Below are 21,271 nucleotides of genomic sequence, written 5' to 3'. Positions count from 1 at the left end.
TCTTGCAGAGACACTACATGACACTACATTGAACTGTTTGATCAGGACAGCACCGTAGAAAACTATACAATATGCAAGGTGAGATGGTGAAGGAACAAACATTTTTCCGTATAAAGTATATGAAAGTATATAAAGACTCCCCATCACACAGACACAAGTGTGCTGTCAGAAGGAGAAAAACACAGTCAACTTTTGAGAAGAAAGACGGGGATTACCTGTGAGATGAAGCACAGAAGATGGTGATGAAGAGGACAGAAGAAGAAGAGGACGGAGACAACAATGACAGATGTGTTGGATGCAGCTGTTTAAACTACAAAGAAACTTTAAAGTGTAGTTTTCTGGCCTGGGTTTGTTGAACTGTATGGACACACATCTAAGAAATATTCCAATACAATAAAACACTAAGTAAAAAATACTTTCCATTACAGAAAAGTAGCTCACAAGCCTGTTATTAGATCAGACCTGTCATAACTCAGAGTAATGTTTTAACTTGCACTGAGAGGATTTTTACTATTAACTATTAACTTCTTTTAAAAAAGGAAAGAAAAAGTAAAGTTTACTTTCTGTCTCTAACTTTCACTTTCACTCTCTGGTGACGCAGAACTAGTTGCTGCCTCCACACAAAGAGGTATGTTTGCGTTTTTCATGTCAGATTTCTTCTCTTTTCTCCTGCAGTGACTCATGTTATCTGAATGTTTCTGTCTCGCATTAGTCTGACACAGTTAACCACCGGTGTGGTTAAAGTGAGAGGTGTTCAGGATCAACTGCTTGTGTTTTTTTTTAGCAGAATACGTTTGAACAGAAAGAAGACACCATTGTTGTTCGAGTTTTTTGTTTGTTTTTTTCAGAAAATACTTGAGAAGAGGTCACAAACACAGTTGACTACCGTTGAAGTCAAAATACAGGTGAAATACTTCTGGAAAAAGAGTTTTTATTCAACATCTAAGTAAAAAACTGACTTAACCTTGTTTTCTATAAGGATTTCTCAAACACTTCAAAGTAAAAGTACTTCATATTACTTCTACATGTAACCTGTAGTCCAACTTTAATAAATAAAACGGTTGTCAACATGTAAACCGTCTGATTTGTATGTATTTGTGTGAACTCTAACTTTGTCATGTGACAGAGGAGAACTGTAACCTGACATGTGACAGCATGTTGTTGTGTCTGTGTGAAGGTGTGAGCTCTGCAATGAATCCTTGTGAGGAGACAGAGGAGGACGTCCCTCTCTCTACAGCCACTCTGTGTGAGGAACATGACGGACAGACCGGAGCTCAGAGGTGAGATGAGGATCTCTAACTGTCCGTGACTCTCAGATCAAATCACTCCACCGTCATTATTCACAGTCAAAGCTCTGTGTGTGTTCTCATCAGGGTTCACCAGCAGAGGGCAGACTCTCCTGCACCCAGCGGTGTGTCCATGAAGAGTGACTGCTCCATGATTGAGCCTGTTACCTTCAAGGATGAAGAAAAGTAAGAATTTAAAGCAGAAGAGTTTGTTACTCTGCAGCGTCATCTAGTAATGAGTCTGTGTGTGTGTCATCATGGTAAAATGTGGTCCTGGAGACACCTTTTTTTGCAGGAACAACCAGAGAAGTGATTTTGATTCTGTCCGTGAACATATATAACGTAGTTGAGATCAAAATGAAGTTTTTAGATGGGTGTCGTCGACGCAAGAGGGAAGTATGAAAGGAGATTTGTACAGGGTCAAAGGAGTCTTGAATAAGGAAGGCTGTCACTCCATTTTGCAATGCCACGTCCTACCCTGTGGATGGCGCTTGAGTTGAGCCAACTTCATCCTACAACGAGACGATGACCCAAAGCACAGATCCAAACCGTGCAAGAACTACTAAGAGAAGCAGTCAGCTGGTATTCTGTCTGTAATGGACCGGCCGCCAGATCTCAAGCCTATTGAGCTGTCGTGGGAGCAGCTTGGCTGTATGGCGCCTAAACAAGCCAGTCCAACCTGTGGGAGGTGCTGTCTTGTAACAGGGTGAATGGTGTCTCTGTCTCAACCACTCCACCTTGTTACAGACCTGGGATTTGTATTTAGTGGTGTTGCGCAAACTGTGGGGAGCGCCGAATCACACAAAATGCTAATTTCTACATAATGTTGCTTTAAGAGGTGCGTTGGTTTGTCTGTGTGTTTCTCGCAGGGTTCACCAGCAGAGACCAGACTCCCCTGCACCCAGCGGTGTGTCCATGAAGAGTGACTGCTCCATGATTGAGCCTGTTACCTTCAAGGATGAAGACCGCTCTGATAAAGAAAAGTAAGAATTGAAAGGTGTTTTTGATCACATTCAGCTACGAATCATCTGCCCCCCTCAAGTGTTGCACTAGCTAACGTTAACGTTGCTCACGCTAGTTAACGTTAATGTTGGTAACAATAGTTAGCTAATGTTAGGGCAGTACATTATGCCGAAGATATTTTTAGGTTTTTTTCCACAAACTGATACCACATGATACCAACGGTGTGATACTATTAGCTGACGAACCTCGTTAGAAGCTGGAACCGACCGTCAGAATTCATACACACACAATCATTTTGGACCTGACAAACATTTTTAAATTATTGATTCATAATCATAATAATGTTTTTAAGGAGTAGTGATACTTTTATGCTGCACCTTTCTACAAGCTCTGTAGATTTATTTATTTATTTTTAAAAAATAATGATTTGGCGACATAAAAATGTTACCAATATGACCTTTAAACCAGAAGAGGTTGTTACTCTGCAGCTGAGCGACTTTTACAGTGAAGACAAACAACTAGTTACAATAGGTGAGTCTGCTGAAGATAAAGCAAAAAATGTTGAAAAATGTTAACTTTAAAATATAAATAAAATGTAATATGTAAAATGTAATGTAATCTTTGATACTGGTACATATACCAATACCTTGACTTGACCTTGATACTGGTTCCTGAATAATACTTTTTTCTATAACAATTTTATTAAGTCCGTTTTAACAACAAACAACATGACACATACACGTGATGAGCCCCATCTTGGAGTTTAACCTAGTGTTTTTCCTGCATTGCCTCGAGACAGCCACTCACCAGCACTATTAGATCTTGGCACAACAAGCATGCTGCATGCTTATTGGCTCACTGACGCTGATGAGATGAACTCCTTAGGTGTTGAAATTTGATATCGAATGACAAGACATTTTTTGATACTCGATAGTATTGAGGCAGTTCAGTCGGTGCCATTAAAATAGCGAAGTTCGATACCCAGCCCTACGGACATGTTTTAAACAACTCAGCTCCCAGGGTCATGAAGGCATGCAAACCCCTCTACCACAGTAAGCTGGTGATTCTCTCAAGACTTTTACAAAATCAGTAAACTCCTTTTCAGTCTCTTAGCACCCAATTTAGTACAGAGAGACAGACCAGTTTTCCAGGAAAATCGGAAAATCAAAGAATTATGTGACAAATGAGATGCTGAGATAGCTTCTTATATCAGCCTAAAGATATCATCATTAATACCAGAAAACTGTATCACCTAATCAATCAGATGTCCCCAGAAGTAGGCAGCCTCTGTACAAATGTGTCCCTGTTAACATTTGTAATCATACTACTTCATGTTTTCTCTGCAGAGTGCAGCAGGTTCCCGGTGGTCAGCAGCATCCAACAGACCTGGACTCCATATTTAAGGTGAGTAAATGTCTGAAAACAAGTTTACTTAAGCTGCAAATTAAATGAAAAACTGTCTTTTACAATTTATTCTTTTCCAGCATCTTGAGGACAACATCGCCACCTTTGTGAGAAACGAGCTAAAGAAGTTCCAGAAGGTTCTGAGTCCAGATTACCCAGAGTGCTTAGAGAGGCAGAGTGAGGATGAGGAGGTGTTGGGCGGTGAGGAGGAAGAGCAGAGGAGGAGCAGCAGTGAGGCATTCCTGAAGATCACACTGCACTTCCTGAGGAGGATGAAGCAGGAGGAGCTGGCTGACAGTCTGCAGAGCAGTAAGAGGATTCTCATTAGACTGTTTTCTTATTCACACAAACATCCACTCACTGATTTGTTGTGTCTTCATTCAGGAAGCATTGTTGCAGTTTGTCAGCGTCAACTCAAATCTAACCTGCAGAAGAAGTTTCGGTCCGTGTTCGAGGGGATCGCTAAAGCAGGAAACCAAACCTTTCTGAATGAGATCTACACAGAGCTGTACATCACAGAGGGAGGGACGGGAGTCGTCAATGATGAACATGAGGTCAGACAGATTGAAGCAGCGTCCAGGAAACCGGCCAGACCAGAAACAACAATCAGACAAGAAGATATCTTTAAACCCTCACCTGGAAGAGATGAACCAATCAGAACAGCAATGACGAAGGGAGTGGCTGGCATTGGGAAAACAGTCTTGACACAGAAGTTCACTCTGGACTGGGCTGAAGACAAAGCCAACCAGGACATTCAGTTCACATTTCCGTTCACTTTCAGAGAGCTGAATGTGCTGAAAGAGAAAAAGTACAGCTTGGTAGATCTCGTTCATCACTTCTTCACTGAAACCAAAGACGCAGGAATCCGCAGGTTTGAAGAGTTCAAGGTCGTGTTCATCTTTGATGGACTGGACGAGTGTCGACTTCCTCTGGACTTCCGCGGCACTGAGATCCTCACTGATGCCACAGAGCCCACCTCAGTGGATGTGCTGCTGACAAACCTCATCAGGGGGAAACTGCTTCCCTCTGCTCACCTCTGGATAACCACACGACCTGCAGGAGCCAATCAGATCCCTATTGAGTGTGTTGACATGGTGACAGAAGTCAGAGGGTTCACTGATGAACAAAAGGAGGAGTACTTCAGGAAGAGATTCAGAGATGAGGAGCAGGCCAACAGGATCATCTCCCACATCAAGACATCACGAAGCCTCCACATCATGTGCCACATCCCAGTCTTCTGCTGGGTCACTGCTACAGTTCTGGAGGATGTGATGAAGACCAGAGAGGAAGAAGAGCTACCCAAGACCCTGACTGAGATGTACATCCACTTCCTGGTGGTTCAGTCCAAGCTGAAGAACGTCAAGTATGATGGAGGAGCTGAGACGGATCCACACTGGAGTCCAGAGAGCAAGAAGATGATCATGTCTCTGGGAAAACTGGCTTTTGAACAGCTGCAGAAAGGCAACCTGATCTTCTATGAATCAGACTTGACAGAGTGCGGCATCGACATCAGAGCAGCCTCAGTGTACTCAGGAGTGTTCACACAGATCTTTAAAGAGGAGAGAGGACTGTACCAGGACAAGGTGTTCTGCTTTGTCCATCTGAGCGTTCAGGAGTTTCTGGCTGCTCTTCATGTCCATCTGACTTTCTTTAACTCTGGCATCAATCTGCTGTCAGGAGAACCATCAGCCCTGTGGTGGTCGAAAGTATTCAGATACAGACCTTATCCAACACAACTCTACCAGAGCGCAGTGACCACGGCCTTACAGAGTCCAAATGGACACCTGGACTTGTTCCTCCGTTTCCTCCTGGGTCTCTCACTGCAAACCAATCATACTCTCCTACGAGGTCTGGTGACACACACAGGAAACAGCTCACAGACCAATCAGGAAACAGTCGAGTACATCAAGAAGGAGATCAGCGAGAACCTGTCTCCAGAGAGAAGCATCAATCTATTCCACTGTCTGAATGAACTGAATGATCATTCTCTAGTGGAGGAGATCCAAATGTACCTGAGTTCAGGAAGTCTCTCCACAGATAAACTGTCTCCGGGTCAGTGGTCGGCTCTGGGCTTCATCTTACTGTCATCGGAGAAAGATCTGGAAGTGTTTGACCTGAAGAAATACTCCGCTTCTGAGGAGGTTCTGCTGAGGCTGCTGCCGGTGGTCAAAGGCTCCAACAAAGCTCTGTAAGTGCAGATACTAACTATGTGTATGGTTTGTTCTCAGCTAATAAATGTCAAATGAGAGTCTAAGATTTAGTCAACTAATTAATAAGTTTATTAACTGAAAAATATTCATATTGTTTCTTCAGCTTTATTGAACCTTCACAGATTAATGCAGCCATGAAATGAAAGACAAAAATCTGTGACCTTGTAGTTCAGATAAGGCTCATCCCCAGAAATCTAAGGTACAATCCATGATATCTTTGTTATAATATACTTTATTAAAAAAAAACAAATATATTTAACTAAAAAACACCAATGATCCCAAAAAATCTTTATTTCATCAACTCAGTAAGGGCAACCATAGAAATGTGATGTGTTTGATTCTGTACTCAATAGGGATGCAGAAAGAAATGTGCATATGTCGCCATCACCAACATGATTTCGAAAATATCTGTTAAAAATCTCACATTGTGCATCCCTTGCATACAATAGAAATCAGTATGTATCTTTATCACCAACTCTTCTCCAGGCTGAGTGGGTGTCATCTGTCAGAGAGAAGCTGTGAAGCTCTGTCCTCAGTTCTCGGCTCCTCCAGTCTGAGAGAGCTGGACATGAGTAACAACGACCTGTCGGATTCAGGAGTGAAGCAGCTGTCGGCTGAACTAGAGAGTCCAAACTGTACACTGGAGACCCTCAGGTTGGATTATTAAACCTGCTCACAAAAATAAAAGTAAGTCAAATTAAATAAGGAGGGAAATGTCTTCACATTTATTCCTGTGCATGTTTTTCAGGCTGACTGGCTGTAATCTGTCAGAGAGAAGCTGTGAAGCTTTGGTGTCAGTTCTCAGCTCTCAGTCCTGTAGTCTGAGAGAACTGGACCTGAGTAACAATGATCTGCAGGATTCAGGAGTGAAGCTACTCTCTGCCGGACTGGACAGTCCATACTGTACACTGGAGACTCTCAGGTCAGGATTGAGCTTCTGTTTAAGTGAGAACTCTTAAAATGTTGCTTGCAGGATAAAGTGTATTTTACAAAAGAGACACAATCTATAGGATTTAAAGATATAATCAAATCAAATCAAATCAATCTTTATTTATATGGCACTTTTCATGCAGTTTTGCAGCACAAAGTGCCTCACAGAGGATAAAAACAAACAAACAGAGCAAGACAACATCATAAAAACCCCAAGCCTCCCACACCCATAAACATACACACAAATACACAGTTACATACACACTCACGTACATACATAGACATACTGACATACATACACCCCCACACACACAAACATACACACACCCACAGACATACACTAGTTATTGCTAAGGAGACATGGCTCGGCACAAAGATCAGAGGTGAGGAACAGCTACCTTTGGGGGCCGTGCACACCGAGAGGAATCAAGGTCCATGACTGCAGGGGCGCCACCAAAAGGACCGCCCCAGCCCAGGTAGACAGGAGGCTCCACACCAAGGCGTAAAGCTCTCCCGCCACTCCGGCCAGGGCCGTCCTCGGGACAGCACCCCCAACGGTGGACCAGAAGCAACTCCCGGTGTGGTAGGCCCCCAGGAGGAAACACTGGAGAATCGAGGGGCTAAAACAGTAAAATAAGATAAAAGGTATAGAAGCTAAAACTGAGGGAATAGAACAATATAATGTATAAAATAGACCATAAATAACGACTAAAACATTGAAATAAAACATTGAGATAAAACAAGTAAGTAATAAAACAGGATTGGCTTAACTAAGAATTAATATAAAATAGAATAATAATAATAAATAAATAAATAAATAAATAAATAAATAAATAAATAAATAAATAATAAAAAATGCCGGTAATTAGAAAGAGTTAAATGAGCTCAATTAAATGCCTGATTAAAAAGATGGGTCTTGAGCCTCTTTTTAAAAACATCAACATTCTCTGCGGCCCTGAGGTTCTCCGGGAGGCTGTTCCACAATCGGGGGCCATAATAACTGAATGCCGCCTCCCCGTGTGTTCTAGTTCTAACTTGTGGTATCGTTAAAAGGCCAGCACCGGAGGACCTCAGGGTCCGCGAGGGTTGATAGGGTAAAAGTAATGCAGATAGATAAGAAGACCCAAGACCGTTAAGACACTTAAAAACAAGTAAAAGAACCTTAAAATTAATCCTGAAGCGCACAGGGAGCCAATGCAGCGATTTTAAAACAGGCGTAATATGCTCCCGCCCTCTGGTCTTCGTCAGCACTCGTGCAGCTGAGTTTTGTAATAATTGTAAGTTATGCAAACTCTTTTTGGGAAGACCAGAGAGCAGGGCATTACAATAATCTAAACGACAAGAGATAAAAGCATGCATCAGCACCTCCGTGCTGGCCTGGGAGAGAAACGGGCGGACTCTGGCTATATTTTTAAGATGGTAAAAACCTATCTTTGTTATGTTTTTGATGTGTGGAATAAAAGTGAGGTCAGAGTCAAAAATCACGCCCAGATTTTTTACTGATTTTGAGGGTTTAAAATCCTGTAGCTTTGGTAAAAGTTTCTCTCTCTGGCCTTCAGGACCAATGACTAAAACCTCTGTTTTGTCCTGGTTGAGCTGTAGGAAGTTTGCTGCCATCCATGACCTAATGTCTAAAATACAGTTAAAAAGGGCATCAATTGGCCCTGTGTCATCAGGAGACGCGGCAATGTACAGTTGTGTATCATCAGCATAACTATGGAAATTGATGCCATGCCTCCTGATGACGTCCCCAAGGGGAAGCATGTAAAGATTAAAAAGAGTTGGACCTAAAATTGACCCTTGGGGAACCCCACACTTTATCTTATGGGTTCTTGAGGAACATGTATCCATACTAACAAAGAAACTTCGATCAGTGAGGTAGGATGTGAACCAGTTAAAAACAGTACCAGAGAGGCCAACCAGGTTCCTCAGTCTATTTAATAAAATGTGATGGTCTACTGTATCGAAGGCGGCTGTTAGATCCAGTAGTACCAAGACTGTGAGTTTGTTGTTATCTAAATTACACCTGATGTCATTTAAAATCTTTAAAAGTGCTGTCTCTGTACTGTGGTTCATCCTAAAACCAGACTGATGAGACTCTAAAATATGTTTTGAGTTAAAAAATTCATTTACTTGATTAGAAACAAGTTTTTCTAAAATTTTACTTAAAAATGGTAAGTTGGATACAGGCCGGTAGTTGTTTAAAACATTGGGGTCTAAGTCACTCTTCTTCAGAAGGGGCTTCACCACCGCCGTTTTAAAGGAGGTGGGGAAGACACCCGTCTGAAGAGAGCAATTCACCAAATACAGCAGATGTTCCTCAAAGAATCCATAGAGTGTTTTAAAAAACGGTGTGGGAATGGGATCTAAAAGGCAGGTTGTGGGCTTTACCTGGGAGAAAACTCGACCAAGTGTCCTCGCATCAACCAGGGCAAAACTCTCAAGTGTTTCCTCAGGTAAAAGCAATGATCCAGATGTTAAAAGCTGTTGGGATAAAAGACTGGATCTGATGTCATTGATTTTTCTTCTGAAGTGGTCTGCAAAATCCTCGCAGAGGGCGTCATCTGGTATCCTGGAGGATCTTTTAAAAGTTTTGTTTGTTAAAAGATCGATTGTGGAGAATAAGAATTTGGGGTTATTTTTATGGTCATGGATTAAGTTTTGGAAGTGGGAGATTCTTGCTTGTTTGACTGTGTTATTGTAAATTTTGAGTCGTTGACGTAGTATGTCGTAGTGAACTGTCAACTTGGATTTCCTCCATCTCCTTTCAGCACTCCTGCATTCCCTTTTTAGTTTTTTGATATCCTCAGTTCTCCACGGGGGTGTAGATCTTGTTTTAACTGTTTTGATAAAAAGTGGAGCCACTGAGTCCAGTGTTGTCTTTATTTTGTTGTTGAAGTTGTCAGTAATAAAATCGCAGGGTGCTGGTAGAATTTCGGCAGGAGTGCTCTGTAAGATCTGGATAAAATTTGCAGCCACTTCAGAAGTTAGGTAGCGTTTCCTCACTGTTCCCACAGGGGCCTCTCGCTGGTTAAAACTGGTGATTGTAAAAAACACACAAAAATGGTCAGACACAGCCAGGTCCACAACAGAGGGCGCGCCAATGGACAGACCATAAGATATAACCAGGTCCAAGGTGCGCCCCCTGCTGTGGGTCGGCTGCGTGACATGTTGCTTAAAATCGAGGCAGTGTAAAAGGTTTAAAAATTCTCTAGACAGTAAGTCTGAGGAGATGTCGACGTGTAAATTAAAATCACCGGTTATTAAAATTCTGTTAAAAGAGGTATGAATAATTGATAAAAGCTCTGAAAATTCATTAATAAAAGAAGTGGAATACTGGGGTGGTCGGTAGATAGTTATACAGAGGATAGGCGGGCTGCTACAAACGAAGGCATGATATTCAAATGATGTGTAGCTGTTAAAATTGACTTTGTTTGTATGCATGTTGGTCTTTGCAATCGAAGCAGTACCGCCCCCTCTTCTGCACCCCCTAGTAGAAAATAAAAAGTTAAAATTTGGTGGGGAAGCCTCGGTGAGAACAACAGGTGCGTCAGTGCCCAGCCATGTCTCTGTAAGGAAAATGATGTCCAGGTTTTTATCTAAAATTATATCATTTATAATAAAAGATTTGTTTAAAAGAGATAATATGTAATTCTAAGTGCTGTATCGTAGGCAACTGGACTTGTTTCAGTTTCTTGAAGACGTTTCACCTCTCATCCAAGAGGCTTCTTCAGTTCTAACTAACTGAAGGGCAGTTGCAGGCTTTTAAACTCTGTGTGGGAGTGTCCTTACAGAGTCGTTAAGGACATGCGTGAGCTCTGAGTTTCAGAGTCGTTAGGGCCACCTTATGGGTCGTTGATCCAACTGGCCTCTTGGATGAGAGGTCAAATGTCTTCAAGAAACTGAAACAAGTCCAGTTGCCTATGATATAGCACCTAGAATTACCATGACCTGGATGTCTGAGAACCTTCATCAACACAATATAATATGTAGGAATTCTGTATGAAAATATCTGAAAACGTCTAGGTCCTTGTTATAAATTATGTTGAGTTGTGTACTTATATTATCCCAAATATTTTCTTTGTCCAATGTTGTTTTTACGACTCACACCTTTACAAGTAGCTGCTTTTATCAAACAAGCTCTAATAACCCGACTGTACGCTACCTGCCCAGCAACAAAAAGCAGATTAGAGTATAGCTGGTAAAGAAAGTGGAACATCTCGCAGCTAAAGAGCCTGGTATATTTTTTTTTAAGATCTGGTGGAGCCCTAACACGTGTTAGCTTTGGCAAGTCACCACAGAAGTAGGCAACATTATAATATCAGGCGAGCACATAATATCAACTTTATTAGATGGAAATGTGTCAGTTCTTTTGTTTAATAACAGTGTGGTCAAAATTAAATTAATGTAGATTTAATTCAAAATACTTGAGGGTTCCAGTGTCATTTGACTGCATAGTAACAATGAATTTTCAAACCAGTGAAATGATGAAATTGATCAAAATAAATATTGATCTGTGTTTGTGTGTATGTCTCCAGGCTGTCAGGCTGTCTGATCACAGGGAAAGGTTGTGTTTCTCTGGCCTCAGCTCTGAGATCCAACCCCTCCCATCTGAGAGAACTGGACCTCAGCTACAATCACCCAGGAGACTCAGGAGCGAAGCTGCTGTTGGCCGGATTGGAGGATCCACACTGGAGACTGGAGACTCTCAGGTAATCGTTTTTATATCTACATCTTTAGTTATATTTCTCATTTTTAGTATTTTATTGTCTCAATTTTCTAATTGAGAATTGAGTATATGTATATTCTTGTGTCTTAATGCTGGATCTGAGTGACGGTTCATGAGAAAGCTTGTGAAGGTTCATTCTGACTTTGTTTCTTCCTCCAGGGTGGGACATTGTGGATGGGAGAGGCTGAAACCTGGTGTCAGGAAATGTGAGTATGTGTTTACAAGGCAGCACATGATAAAGTAGTTTAAATCAAAGAGGCTGGCCACATTTGGTTTTACCATCCGTGCTGAGTGATCCGATCACAAGTGGACAGCTCCAAGCCTGTCAATTCACACCCCCACTATATATGCAAATGTACACCTACATCACTGGAACAAATGAATATAATGTGTTTTACACAAAGAAAGACATTTTTTCATTAATAACATTTGCCGAATTAACAAGTAGGCACAAAAAGTGTGTTGTAGACAGTGTTTCACAAAGTTTAGAAAGTTTCTCCTCTAATGCAACAAGTCTTAAAATTTAGCAATTTGTCAAGTCTGGTGACTTTCTCCACAGATGACAAAGAAGTAGCCTATATTAGCTACAGATGACTATATTTGTAAAATTTGACATGTTAACTGTCAGTATGTTATATTCTTTAATCATAATACATCTTAATGTATTGTATTCAATGCTGAATTTACAAGAAGGCACCAATGATTTAGAAATTGCCGTAGCAGTTTCACAAAGTTCGTTAAGTTTCTCCTCATGCAACCACTCTTAAAATCACATGATTTGTTGAGGGAGTTTGGGATATTGCCATTTACTATTTAGTTGAAACAGACAGTGTGTTCACAGACATGTTGATACCAAATGTGAACAGGGCCAGAGGCTTGTGTGTCAGCATGAGTCATTCTGAAGTTTGGATCTAATGTATAGTACAGTAGGTGTGTTAGATATTAAACTATTTTGTGTCTTGTTCTCTCCACCAGGGGCCTGTGAACTCACAGTGGACACAAACACAGTAAACAGACTCCTCAAACTGACCAACAACAACAGGAAGGTGACAGCAGTGAAAGTGAAGCAGCCGTATCCTGATCACCCAGAGAGGTTTAACTGCTGGGAACAGCTGCTGTGTAGAGATGGTCTGACTGGTCGCTGTTACTGGGAGGTCGAGTGGAGAGGAATGGTGTATGTATCAGTGTCTTACAAAGGAATCTTAGCAAGAAGAAACAGAGCTGAAAGCTGGTTTGGAGGGAATAATCAGTCCTGGAGTCTGGAGTGCTCTGATGATTTTGCTGTCTATCACAATAAAAGAAAAACAACCCTCCCTCCCACCTCCTCCAACTCTGACTCTGACTCTGACTCTGACTCCAACAGAGTGGCAGTGTATTTGGACTGTCCTGCTGGCACTCTGTCCTTCTACAGAGTCTCCTCTCACACACTGATCCACCTCCACACCTTCAACACCACATTCACCGAACCACTTTATCCTGGGTTCTGGTTATGGTCACCTGGTTCCTCAGTGTCTCTGTGTGAGCTGTAGGAGGGAGAGTCTCCTCATGTGTAGAGAAACACTCACACTGCTAATAACTCATAATTAAGTTGTCTCTAAATGTCAAAAAGTCTAATTTCATGTTATTTGTGAGACGAAAAAAAAGGATGACAATTAGCAAATTATTCATAATAAAGAAATAATCTTCATCAACATGTTTTTCAGGTATTCTGATCGATTATAAACTCTCCTGGAGAGAACAGGTTGGTCTAGTCTGCAGTAAGAGCTCTAAATCTATAGGCAAATTCAAAATTCAGAGGTGATGTACACAATACATGTTCATTAACGTTATATTTTGATTTATCTGTATTTGACATATTGCAATATCGTATGGGCGAGTACATTTCTAACGTACCTGTACAAAATACTGCTGCTGCTACATGCACATTATATAGTGAGATATAAGATTACAAATGTACCTGATAATTTTGGATATTATTTTATTTTGTTGTTTTATAACTCAAATTTCATAATTACCCAACTAGACAGGTTAGGAATCTTCATCTTTCTCTGTAGAAAACATCCCGTGGTCAGTTTTCTATCAAATATCATGGAATGAAAATGTTTATTACTGGATTCTTCAGTGTCATTGTCTGTATACAAAAAGACTTTGAAATGCTTGTTGTCAAAATTATTTGATTTGGAACACTAATGTTCACTTTTAATGTTCATACTGCCAATATGACAATTAATCTACGTATTAATTTAACTCTATACTAGTACTGTGAATTTCTTTTTATGCCAGTAATGAAAATTTATTGATGATTTGATTGTTGTAACTTTTTTTCGTTTTTTGTTTTTGATTCTGGCAGTCCTGTGGACAAAAGCAGTATGAGCACCACATCCTCCTGTAATAAAGATCTTAAGACTAATCTGTCTAGCTGTGCATTTGTTGTGAAAGCGTATGAAAGAGAGACGTAAAAAGAAAAAAATAAACAGCTGTTTGCAGGATGCAATACAATGAGGTATGTATCTCTTTGTGGTTATGTAAGATTAATAACTGTAATGTGACAATGCTGTGCCAGCAGACTGCAGAGCAGCTTCTTTCCTCAGGATGTGAGACTCCTCAATTCATCTCCAAGACAATGAGATGGTTATTTTGCTTATGTAGGTCATATACAGGCATCAGTATTAAAATGAGATGTGTTCATACACAGTTAAAAGTTCCTTGCATATAGTTTGGTTTTGGAGTTTTTGGAGGGAACGTTCCCTAAAGGTTCTGTAAAGGTTACAAAAAATACCCTCAGAAAACCTTCAGTGAAGGTTTCCTTAAGGTTCTGTAAAGGTTACACAAAAATAACCTTCAGGGAACCTTCCCCCTCAAGGGTCTTTAAAGGTTACACAAAAAATAGCCTATAGATAACCTTTAGGGAACATTCCCAGAGAGTTCTCTGGGAATGTTGCGTCACCATCAACCTGTCCACCTGACTTACATTACTAGACATTTTTGCATTAGAAATGACCTAAACAATTATTCAGTGACCAAAACTGGTTCCCATTATTTTTTGAAAATTGACAAATCAACTAATTGATTAACTAGTTAATTATTCAAGCTAAATTTTAAAAAAAAGAATATAATTTTACAATGCATCTTGTTTTAAAAGTTCTTCATATGTTTTGTTGGCCTCTGTCAGATCTATGTGAAGTACAGTAACTAAGGCTATAATATAAGTGCAGTGGAGTGAAGAGTACAGTAACAGCCGCTGCAGTGAGGTGCTTAAAGGATGTTTTTCTTGGAGAACACGTTGTTCTTTGCTGGTGCTGCAAGTAGGTCGACTGTGTGTTTACCCGTGCAGTTTTATCAGTGACCGGCAGAGGGCAGTGGCGCTTCAATATCGTTTAATAAGAAACTCCACTGCGGCTGAACCGGAAGGAAAACAAACCCTGAACCCGTTCCTGTTCAGGCTAAACATGGCGGCTACAGGAGCCGGGTCCCCCAGCCGGCTGGTCCAGTATGTTGTTGTCCGCTCGGATCTGGTTCACAAACTGTCCTGGCCCCTGGGGGCTGTTATAACTCAGGCCTGTCATGCTGCTACCGCCGCCATTCACCTTCACTACGGGGACCCGGACACACAGCAGTACCTGGCAGAGCTGGACTCCATGCATAAAGTAGTGCTAGGGGTAAGCGCGACACGTCACGCCAGACTCCATTCAAATATTGGTCAATTAAGTGCTGCTTGGCACGTCAACGACGTTATATCACTGAACACAATTCACTTGATAACACATTGAAATCTAGTCTGGTTAGCTGTATTCTTCGGCGTTGTTCAAATTTATTTAAAATGTCGTTTTTAAGCGGTTTATACTAGCTGTCACCCGCTAACTAAGCTTTCGAAAACACGTGCGAGAATAACATGATAACCGGAGGTAAAGCGACGTAAAAAGTCCTCGATTTTGACTATTTAAAGTGATCTGTCGATGCAAGCTTAATGCCGAATTTAAAAGTACGTCCTTAAGAAGATAACAAAATCTTAAATGGTATTCAAGCTGTCGTAAGTTTGTGCCGACAAGCAAAGAAATAATGAAAAGATCGGATTTCAGATGGAGTTTGGAGGTATTTCTTTATTTAAGATTCACGTCAGTTTTATGATGATTTTGCTATTCATACTAAGGGTTGATATAATACTTAAAAATAATTTAAATTTCCTTAAATAATACGAATTTAAAATAATAATTTATTGCAGTCTTAGCTGGTGAAACTGTTTCAATTTCACTATGATGCAATTCATTAAATACTTGAATCAGAAAATGTCCTATTTAAGTCATCATCAAGAGATTTTAGTGCTAGATAAACTACAAATATTTATATGCATTTTCTCTGGCATGGAGGCTGGAGTCAAATGTGAAGTCATGATGATCTGTGTCCCAGTCTTGGACGTTAAATTCCTTTGTGTATTTGTTTTTGTCTCTCTAGGCTCCAGACGAGGCCGCCCTCTCTAGTCTATCAGAGAACCTAACGCAGGCCGGTGTGGCCCACAAGCTTTGGATCGAACAGCCAGAGAACATCCCCACCTGCTTGGCTCTGAAGCCATGTCCAAAAGAGACTGTCCAGCCGCTGCTGCGCAAGTTCAAACTCTTCAAATGACGGCATTAAAAGACATTGTTCATATATGAACTACAGTGCATGTCAGCAGTGACGAGGAGGCCACAGAGGCTTCAGTATCTAATTTCATCTATCAAAGGACGACATCTGAAAGTTGTGCTCCTCATCTCAGTGAATCCTGTAATCAAGATTAAAGTGGGAAAATGTGAAGTTTTTTCTGGATTAATTTGTCGTGGTGGTTAAAAAAAACATTTTTTTTATGTTAATACTGCAAGATACAACATTTTTCAACACTGTGTTGACACTATACTTTGAATTTTGATTATACAAAAAACTGGCGATGTGTTCAGGATGTCACCATATTATCAGAATTAAACTGTGATAATATAGTGACAAAAATGGATTTGTTGTTTACATAAAGTATGCAGTAAATAAATCATACTTTTTATCTTTTATTTTATTTTGTTTGCACACATAAAGCTGCAATAAAGTCCCCATAATGAAAAAACAAATTATGTGTCATACATTTTAATTGAAATATATGTTATTACGTTGTCAATCCCCAACTTAAGAATGGAAAACTTTCTGCTTTGTCATGTTGTGCTGCAGCGTGACTCATGTTAGCGAACAGGACATTTAAACTTCCTCCTTAAAAGGATAAACTCATTTCCTTTACATCAAGTCTCTTATCCAGTTGTACAAAACTCAGGCCATATTTCAACATTATGAACTGTCATGGCAAGACCTCAAAACACGTGTTATTTCAAGTGTAATTTCTAAAAATGCAGCTGGAACATTTTATTGTTACAAAAAAAGGTAGATCTGTCTTTTAGAGGATTACTTCATGTTTTTACATAGTATTACTGCTCAGTACAGTGTGTGACACTGTATTACATCAAATCTTCTGTTTTTTCTGTTAACACAGTTATGTTCCTTTTGATTGTTTGAACTAGAAAGGGCAGGAAAAGGCCGTTTCCACTTTTTTCAGTCATCTATGAACAACATAACAGAGATCAGAATGTGACATTTCACCAGAACCGTCCAGGATTCATTTGTCTTTTTCCTCAGTTTTTTTTTTTCAGGAGTTATTTCTCTTCACAGTAAAGATCGAAAGATAGGAATCCCAGCAGCTAATAATGAAATGTTTTGGTTTTTTTTTGATGAAATGCTTCCAATAGTCTTTATTTACCTGAATCTCAATGCTTTGAAAACAGAAAAGATTACCTTTATGAGACTGACATAATTAGGATCTTACCATTTTGCCCTTGATCACAATCCCCATTTAGACATTTCATGACAGACTGAGTGGACAAACTTAGTTTTCTCTACCTCTTGGCATGACTTAATTTTCAGAAACAACAGCTGTGACCTTGCCAACATTTGTATAAAGAAGTAAGTTAAATGACTGTTGGTCTTCTCAGACACTTAAAGGAGGCTCAAACTAGGTGGGACAGTCTCCATCTTCTTGTTCAAGAAGATGTATTTATTTTAAGTGAATGATTAATATAAGCATCTGGTTGATACTCACTATTGCTCAACTAGTGATTTCTTATAGTTCCAACATGATAGGTTGCACAGCTGACCTTGCCTGTCTGAGCTGGCAGTGCTGTAACAAACATAAACGATGACTCCCCATGTTGTCATGGTTTCATGAGGAAAAACCCTGTTCAGTATAAATCAATGTGCAAAATGCAAAAGCGTCTGCATATTAGGGATTAAATGGAAAGACAGCCGCCACTCCCCAGCAAAGACCCGGCACATAATTGTGTCCTTTATTAAATACAGCAGTGTTCATCTGTCTGATGGGTTCCAGGAAATGCTCATGCGCTCTCTCTATATTATCCAGCAGTTTGTGCTATTATTGTCGCTTCCATATTTCTGTGTAAAAGGGTCAAATATTATTTTTTGCAGTGAATTGTTTAGAATTGTGCACCATGCTGCCAGTAAAGCATCGGAAAGATGAGTCAGAGTTTTGCTTATATTTTCAGATATTAAATAAATCTTAAGTTTGTCTTCAGACTGGTTTTTATTCATATAATAGTATCCTGCTTAGGTTTCAATCACCTTTTTAAAATTCTTAAAATTGGACCTGCTCCTTTTCCCTCATTGAATTTCTATTGTCAAACTGTGCACAGGCATCATTCTGCACAGTGAAGGAACGAGAACACATTTTTGAGTGGAGTGGCCCTTTAATAATAATGTATTCATTTCCGCCCCGTAGGTGCTTTAAGTTTTGAATCACTAAGTGTCTACCACAGAGCCAGATGTTTGATACATATTATTAATCCTATTTCAATACATTAATGATACAAAACGTGTGGACAAAAGACCAATGAAGGAACTATTACTGATGTTCTCACACAGAAGTAGAGCTGCAACTGAAGATGGTTTTCTGTCACAATTAATCTGATTAATATGTTTATATTACAATATTACATGTTTATTTTTTTCAAGAAAATATCCGAAAATAGTGGAAAAAATGTCTGAAGACAAAGTGAATCACTTCAAACTGCATGTTTTGTCCAAACCAAGTGTCAACGTAAGGCAACAACTCATTGTTTGAGCTCCACACAGAAGCAAAAAACACAACAAAAATACAAGTTGTGCGACACAGCTTCACATCTCCCGTACCTGAATAACAAATGTCGAATGTGTCATCAAAAAGGCTGCAGGATTTATTCATGCTCCCACTTACCCTGTCTGTCCTCACTGCATGATGGATGATACCAGTTTAAGGAAAAGTAATTTATTCTTAATCGCTGGTTCCACTTACTCCAAAGTGCTTCTGGGCTGATTTTTAAATTAATGTTTCACCGAGAAGAAATTAATGCCTGAGAATGGGTATTGAATCCTTGTATGTCAGGTATCTCAGCTGTGACCTGTAGAAATATCTAGCCAGCACGCCACACGGCATGTGTTCCTCATCTTTAACTTCCACCGCCCTTTTCAGGCACGCTTTAATGAGGCCCTTATGAGGCAACAATTATTGAATTTGAAAAGTAAAGCATAAAACGGTCATAACAAAGGGTCAGAGCGCCATCGGATCCAAACAGCAGCCTTCATGAGTCATAACCTTGAACTTTGAAGTGAGACGACACACTCTAAAGGAATGCGAGTGACCAATTAACATATTACACACAATGTAATTACTTCTCAGAGTATTTCCCAGAATACCTCCTGAAGACACGCCCATGCACACGCTATTCTCATTCTCACATATAATTTCATCATAATATTCAGAGTGAAATGAGCATGAGAAGCAGCCCTGGAGGAGCAGATCAAGAGTCTGGAGTTGTGCTACTGCAAAAGCTCAAACAGTGAGGAAGATTTGTTTTACTTACATTTCTTCAAAACAGTCGACTATAAGAGAGGAGCTATGAGGGAGAGGAAACAACTAGACATTAACTGTTTACAATCTCTATTATCTGATGGTGCAAAGTCCGTTCAAGTCTCCAAAACGTTGTTTCCTACCAACATTAAAGCTGCACTGATCAATAAATCATACAGTGGTGCAGATGACTGTAATGTGAAGGTTGTGAACATTTCACAAAAATAGATTTTCACTGGTGATGGTGGATGCTTGACAATAAAGACTACAACTCCCATGATCCTTCAATATTTATGTATTTTGTTGTGTTTTGATTCAGAGACCCCTAGTGGCAGAAATCACTTGTTCAAGGCTGTGTTCAGACCAAATCCGTGGTTGTGGCTAAAGAACAGATTTGGTATGGGAGTGTCAATCCATGGTCCGTGTGTGTGACGAGTTGGGAACCCTGCGGTGATTAGTTTGTTGCCATGCGATTAGCCTGCTGGTCCTGCTAGTGAGGGTGCAGGGCCTATTATTACGGCGTGTTTTAAACTAGGGCACAAGACCGAACCAAGTGAAACATCACGCCACACAGTGAAATGTCCGCTGTGTTCCCTCTGTAGCATTTATCCATGCTAAATGCCCCCGCTACCGACCCGTTCTGCTCTGCCTCTGATCTGCAGTCATGTCTCGGGATCTCAGGCCCCCGATGAGCAAAAAGATATCCAAAAGATGTCTTTTCAACGTCTTTGCCGACACTGAAAAGACTCCTTTGACGTCAGGAGGTGCCACATGAGGGATCACACTTTACAGATTTCATTAACAGCATGTCTGACACAAGTAAATTATATAAAGTACATGTGAAGAGTGAGGGTCCAGGAGGACGACTGAGCAGGTTGAGGTGTCGCCAAGTGGTGCCCGAGCCACACGGCTAAACACTAAGAACACACACGGTTATTCTTAACGTTTTAAAACAAGTCCCCATCTGCTTCAGTTGTGTGGATGAATGCTGCAACGCTGTTTGGCTGTGAAGCTCCAGATACTTTTTGTGGACTACGTAACCTCACCTGACCTTCCATCGACATGTGGGCGAGTAGATAGAGACTGAATGTTTTATTTTTTGGGTGAACTGTCAGAAAAGAAACTGTGAAGAGGACATGACCTCTAGCAGCGTAAGCACTGACTGCATGCATGTTGTTTTATGCCCTTGAGGTCTGTTTTAATTTAAAGTCTTATATTTTTAAATGGTGTTTGGTGAAGCCAAAGATAATAAAGTTCCTCACTACCAACACACTGTACATTACTCCACTTACTCTCTATAGTGCCCTTCACACACAGCATTTCTGAATATGTTGATGATGTTGATAGATAATCTTCTCTGTTATTGATCAGGAGTCAGGTCCTGTGTTATTGGTCAGGAGTCAGGTCCTGTGTTATTGGTCAGGAGTCAGGTCCTGTGTTATTGATCAGGAGTCAGGTCCTGTGTTATTGATCAGGAGTCAGGTCCTGTGTTATTGATCAGGAGTCAGGTCCTGTGTTATTGATCAGGAGTCAGGTCCTGTGTTATCACCACTGTGCACAGAGGCTTCTGCCCGCTGCCCTCCTCGTGAACGCGCCCTGACGCTCCGTGCGGACGAGCAGCCCTGTTTGTTTGTGTTGAGAGATTGGAAATGGCGGAGAGCAGAGACCAAAGCGATAACTTGGGTTTGCAAACGCGAGTGCGCCGTCATTGAAACACAGAAAGCGCCCGCAAGTGATCCCGGGAGTTACTTACGATCTGCAGCTGCCGATGGGATACAAGTCGGACACGGCGAGGACGGATTTACGGAACGAGGTTTGGACTTAGCAAGCTGGTTAGCTA

General features: G+C 40.6%; 2 protein-coding genes across 3 annotated transcripts; both read left to right on the top strand.

Moving 5' to 3' along the window:
• Positions 1 to 798: 798 nt before the first annotated feature.
• LOC141018005 (protein NLRC3-like) lies at positions 799 to 13,898 on the top strand. Of its 2 annotated transcripts, XM_073492848.1 has the most exons (12): positions 799 to 905; positions 1,178 to 1,280; positions 1,374 to 1,472; positions 2,156 to 2,269; positions 3,596 to 3,653; positions 3,734 to 3,962; positions 4,038 to 5,841; positions 6,350 to 6,517; positions 6,612 to 6,785; positions 11,332 to 11,505; positions 11,682 to 11,728; positions 12,498 to 13,898. In XM_073492848.1, exons 2-12 carry the CDS (start codon positions 1,192 to 1,194, stop codon positions 13,049 to 13,051), a joined length of 3,510 nt encoding a protein of 1,169 aa, XP_073348949.1. In that variant the 5' UTR covers positions 799 to 905; positions 1,178 to 1,191; the 3' UTR covers positions 13,052 to 13,898. The 2 variants fall into 2 exon arrangements, with proteins under 2 accessions (XP_073348949.1, XP_073348948.1); XM_073492847.1 differs by having other exon boundaries at positions 3,734 to 5,841.
• Positions 13,899 to 14,961: 1,063 nt separating this feature from the next.
• Positions 14,962 to 16,313, top strand: ptrhd1 (peptidyl-tRNA hydrolase domain containing 1). Its single transcript, XM_073493054.1, has 2 exons — positions 14,962 to 15,181; positions 15,975 to 16,313. The coding sequence occupies exons 1-2, from the start codon at positions 14,972 to 14,974 to the stop codon at positions 16,143 to 16,145; spliced, it is 381 nt and encodes a 126-aa protein (XP_073349155.1). The 5' UTR covers positions 14,962 to 14,971; the 3' UTR covers positions 16,146 to 16,313.
• Positions 16,314 to 21,271: the final 4,958 nt, after the last annotated feature.

This window comes from Pagrus major, chromosome 22, assembly GCF_040436345.1.
Source record: "Pagrus major chromosome 22, Pma_NU_1.0".
NCBI lineage: Eukaryota > Metazoa > Chordata > Actinopteri > Spariformes > Sparidae > Pagrus > Pagrus major.
This window is presented reverse-complemented; position numbering and strand designations above follow the sequence as displayed.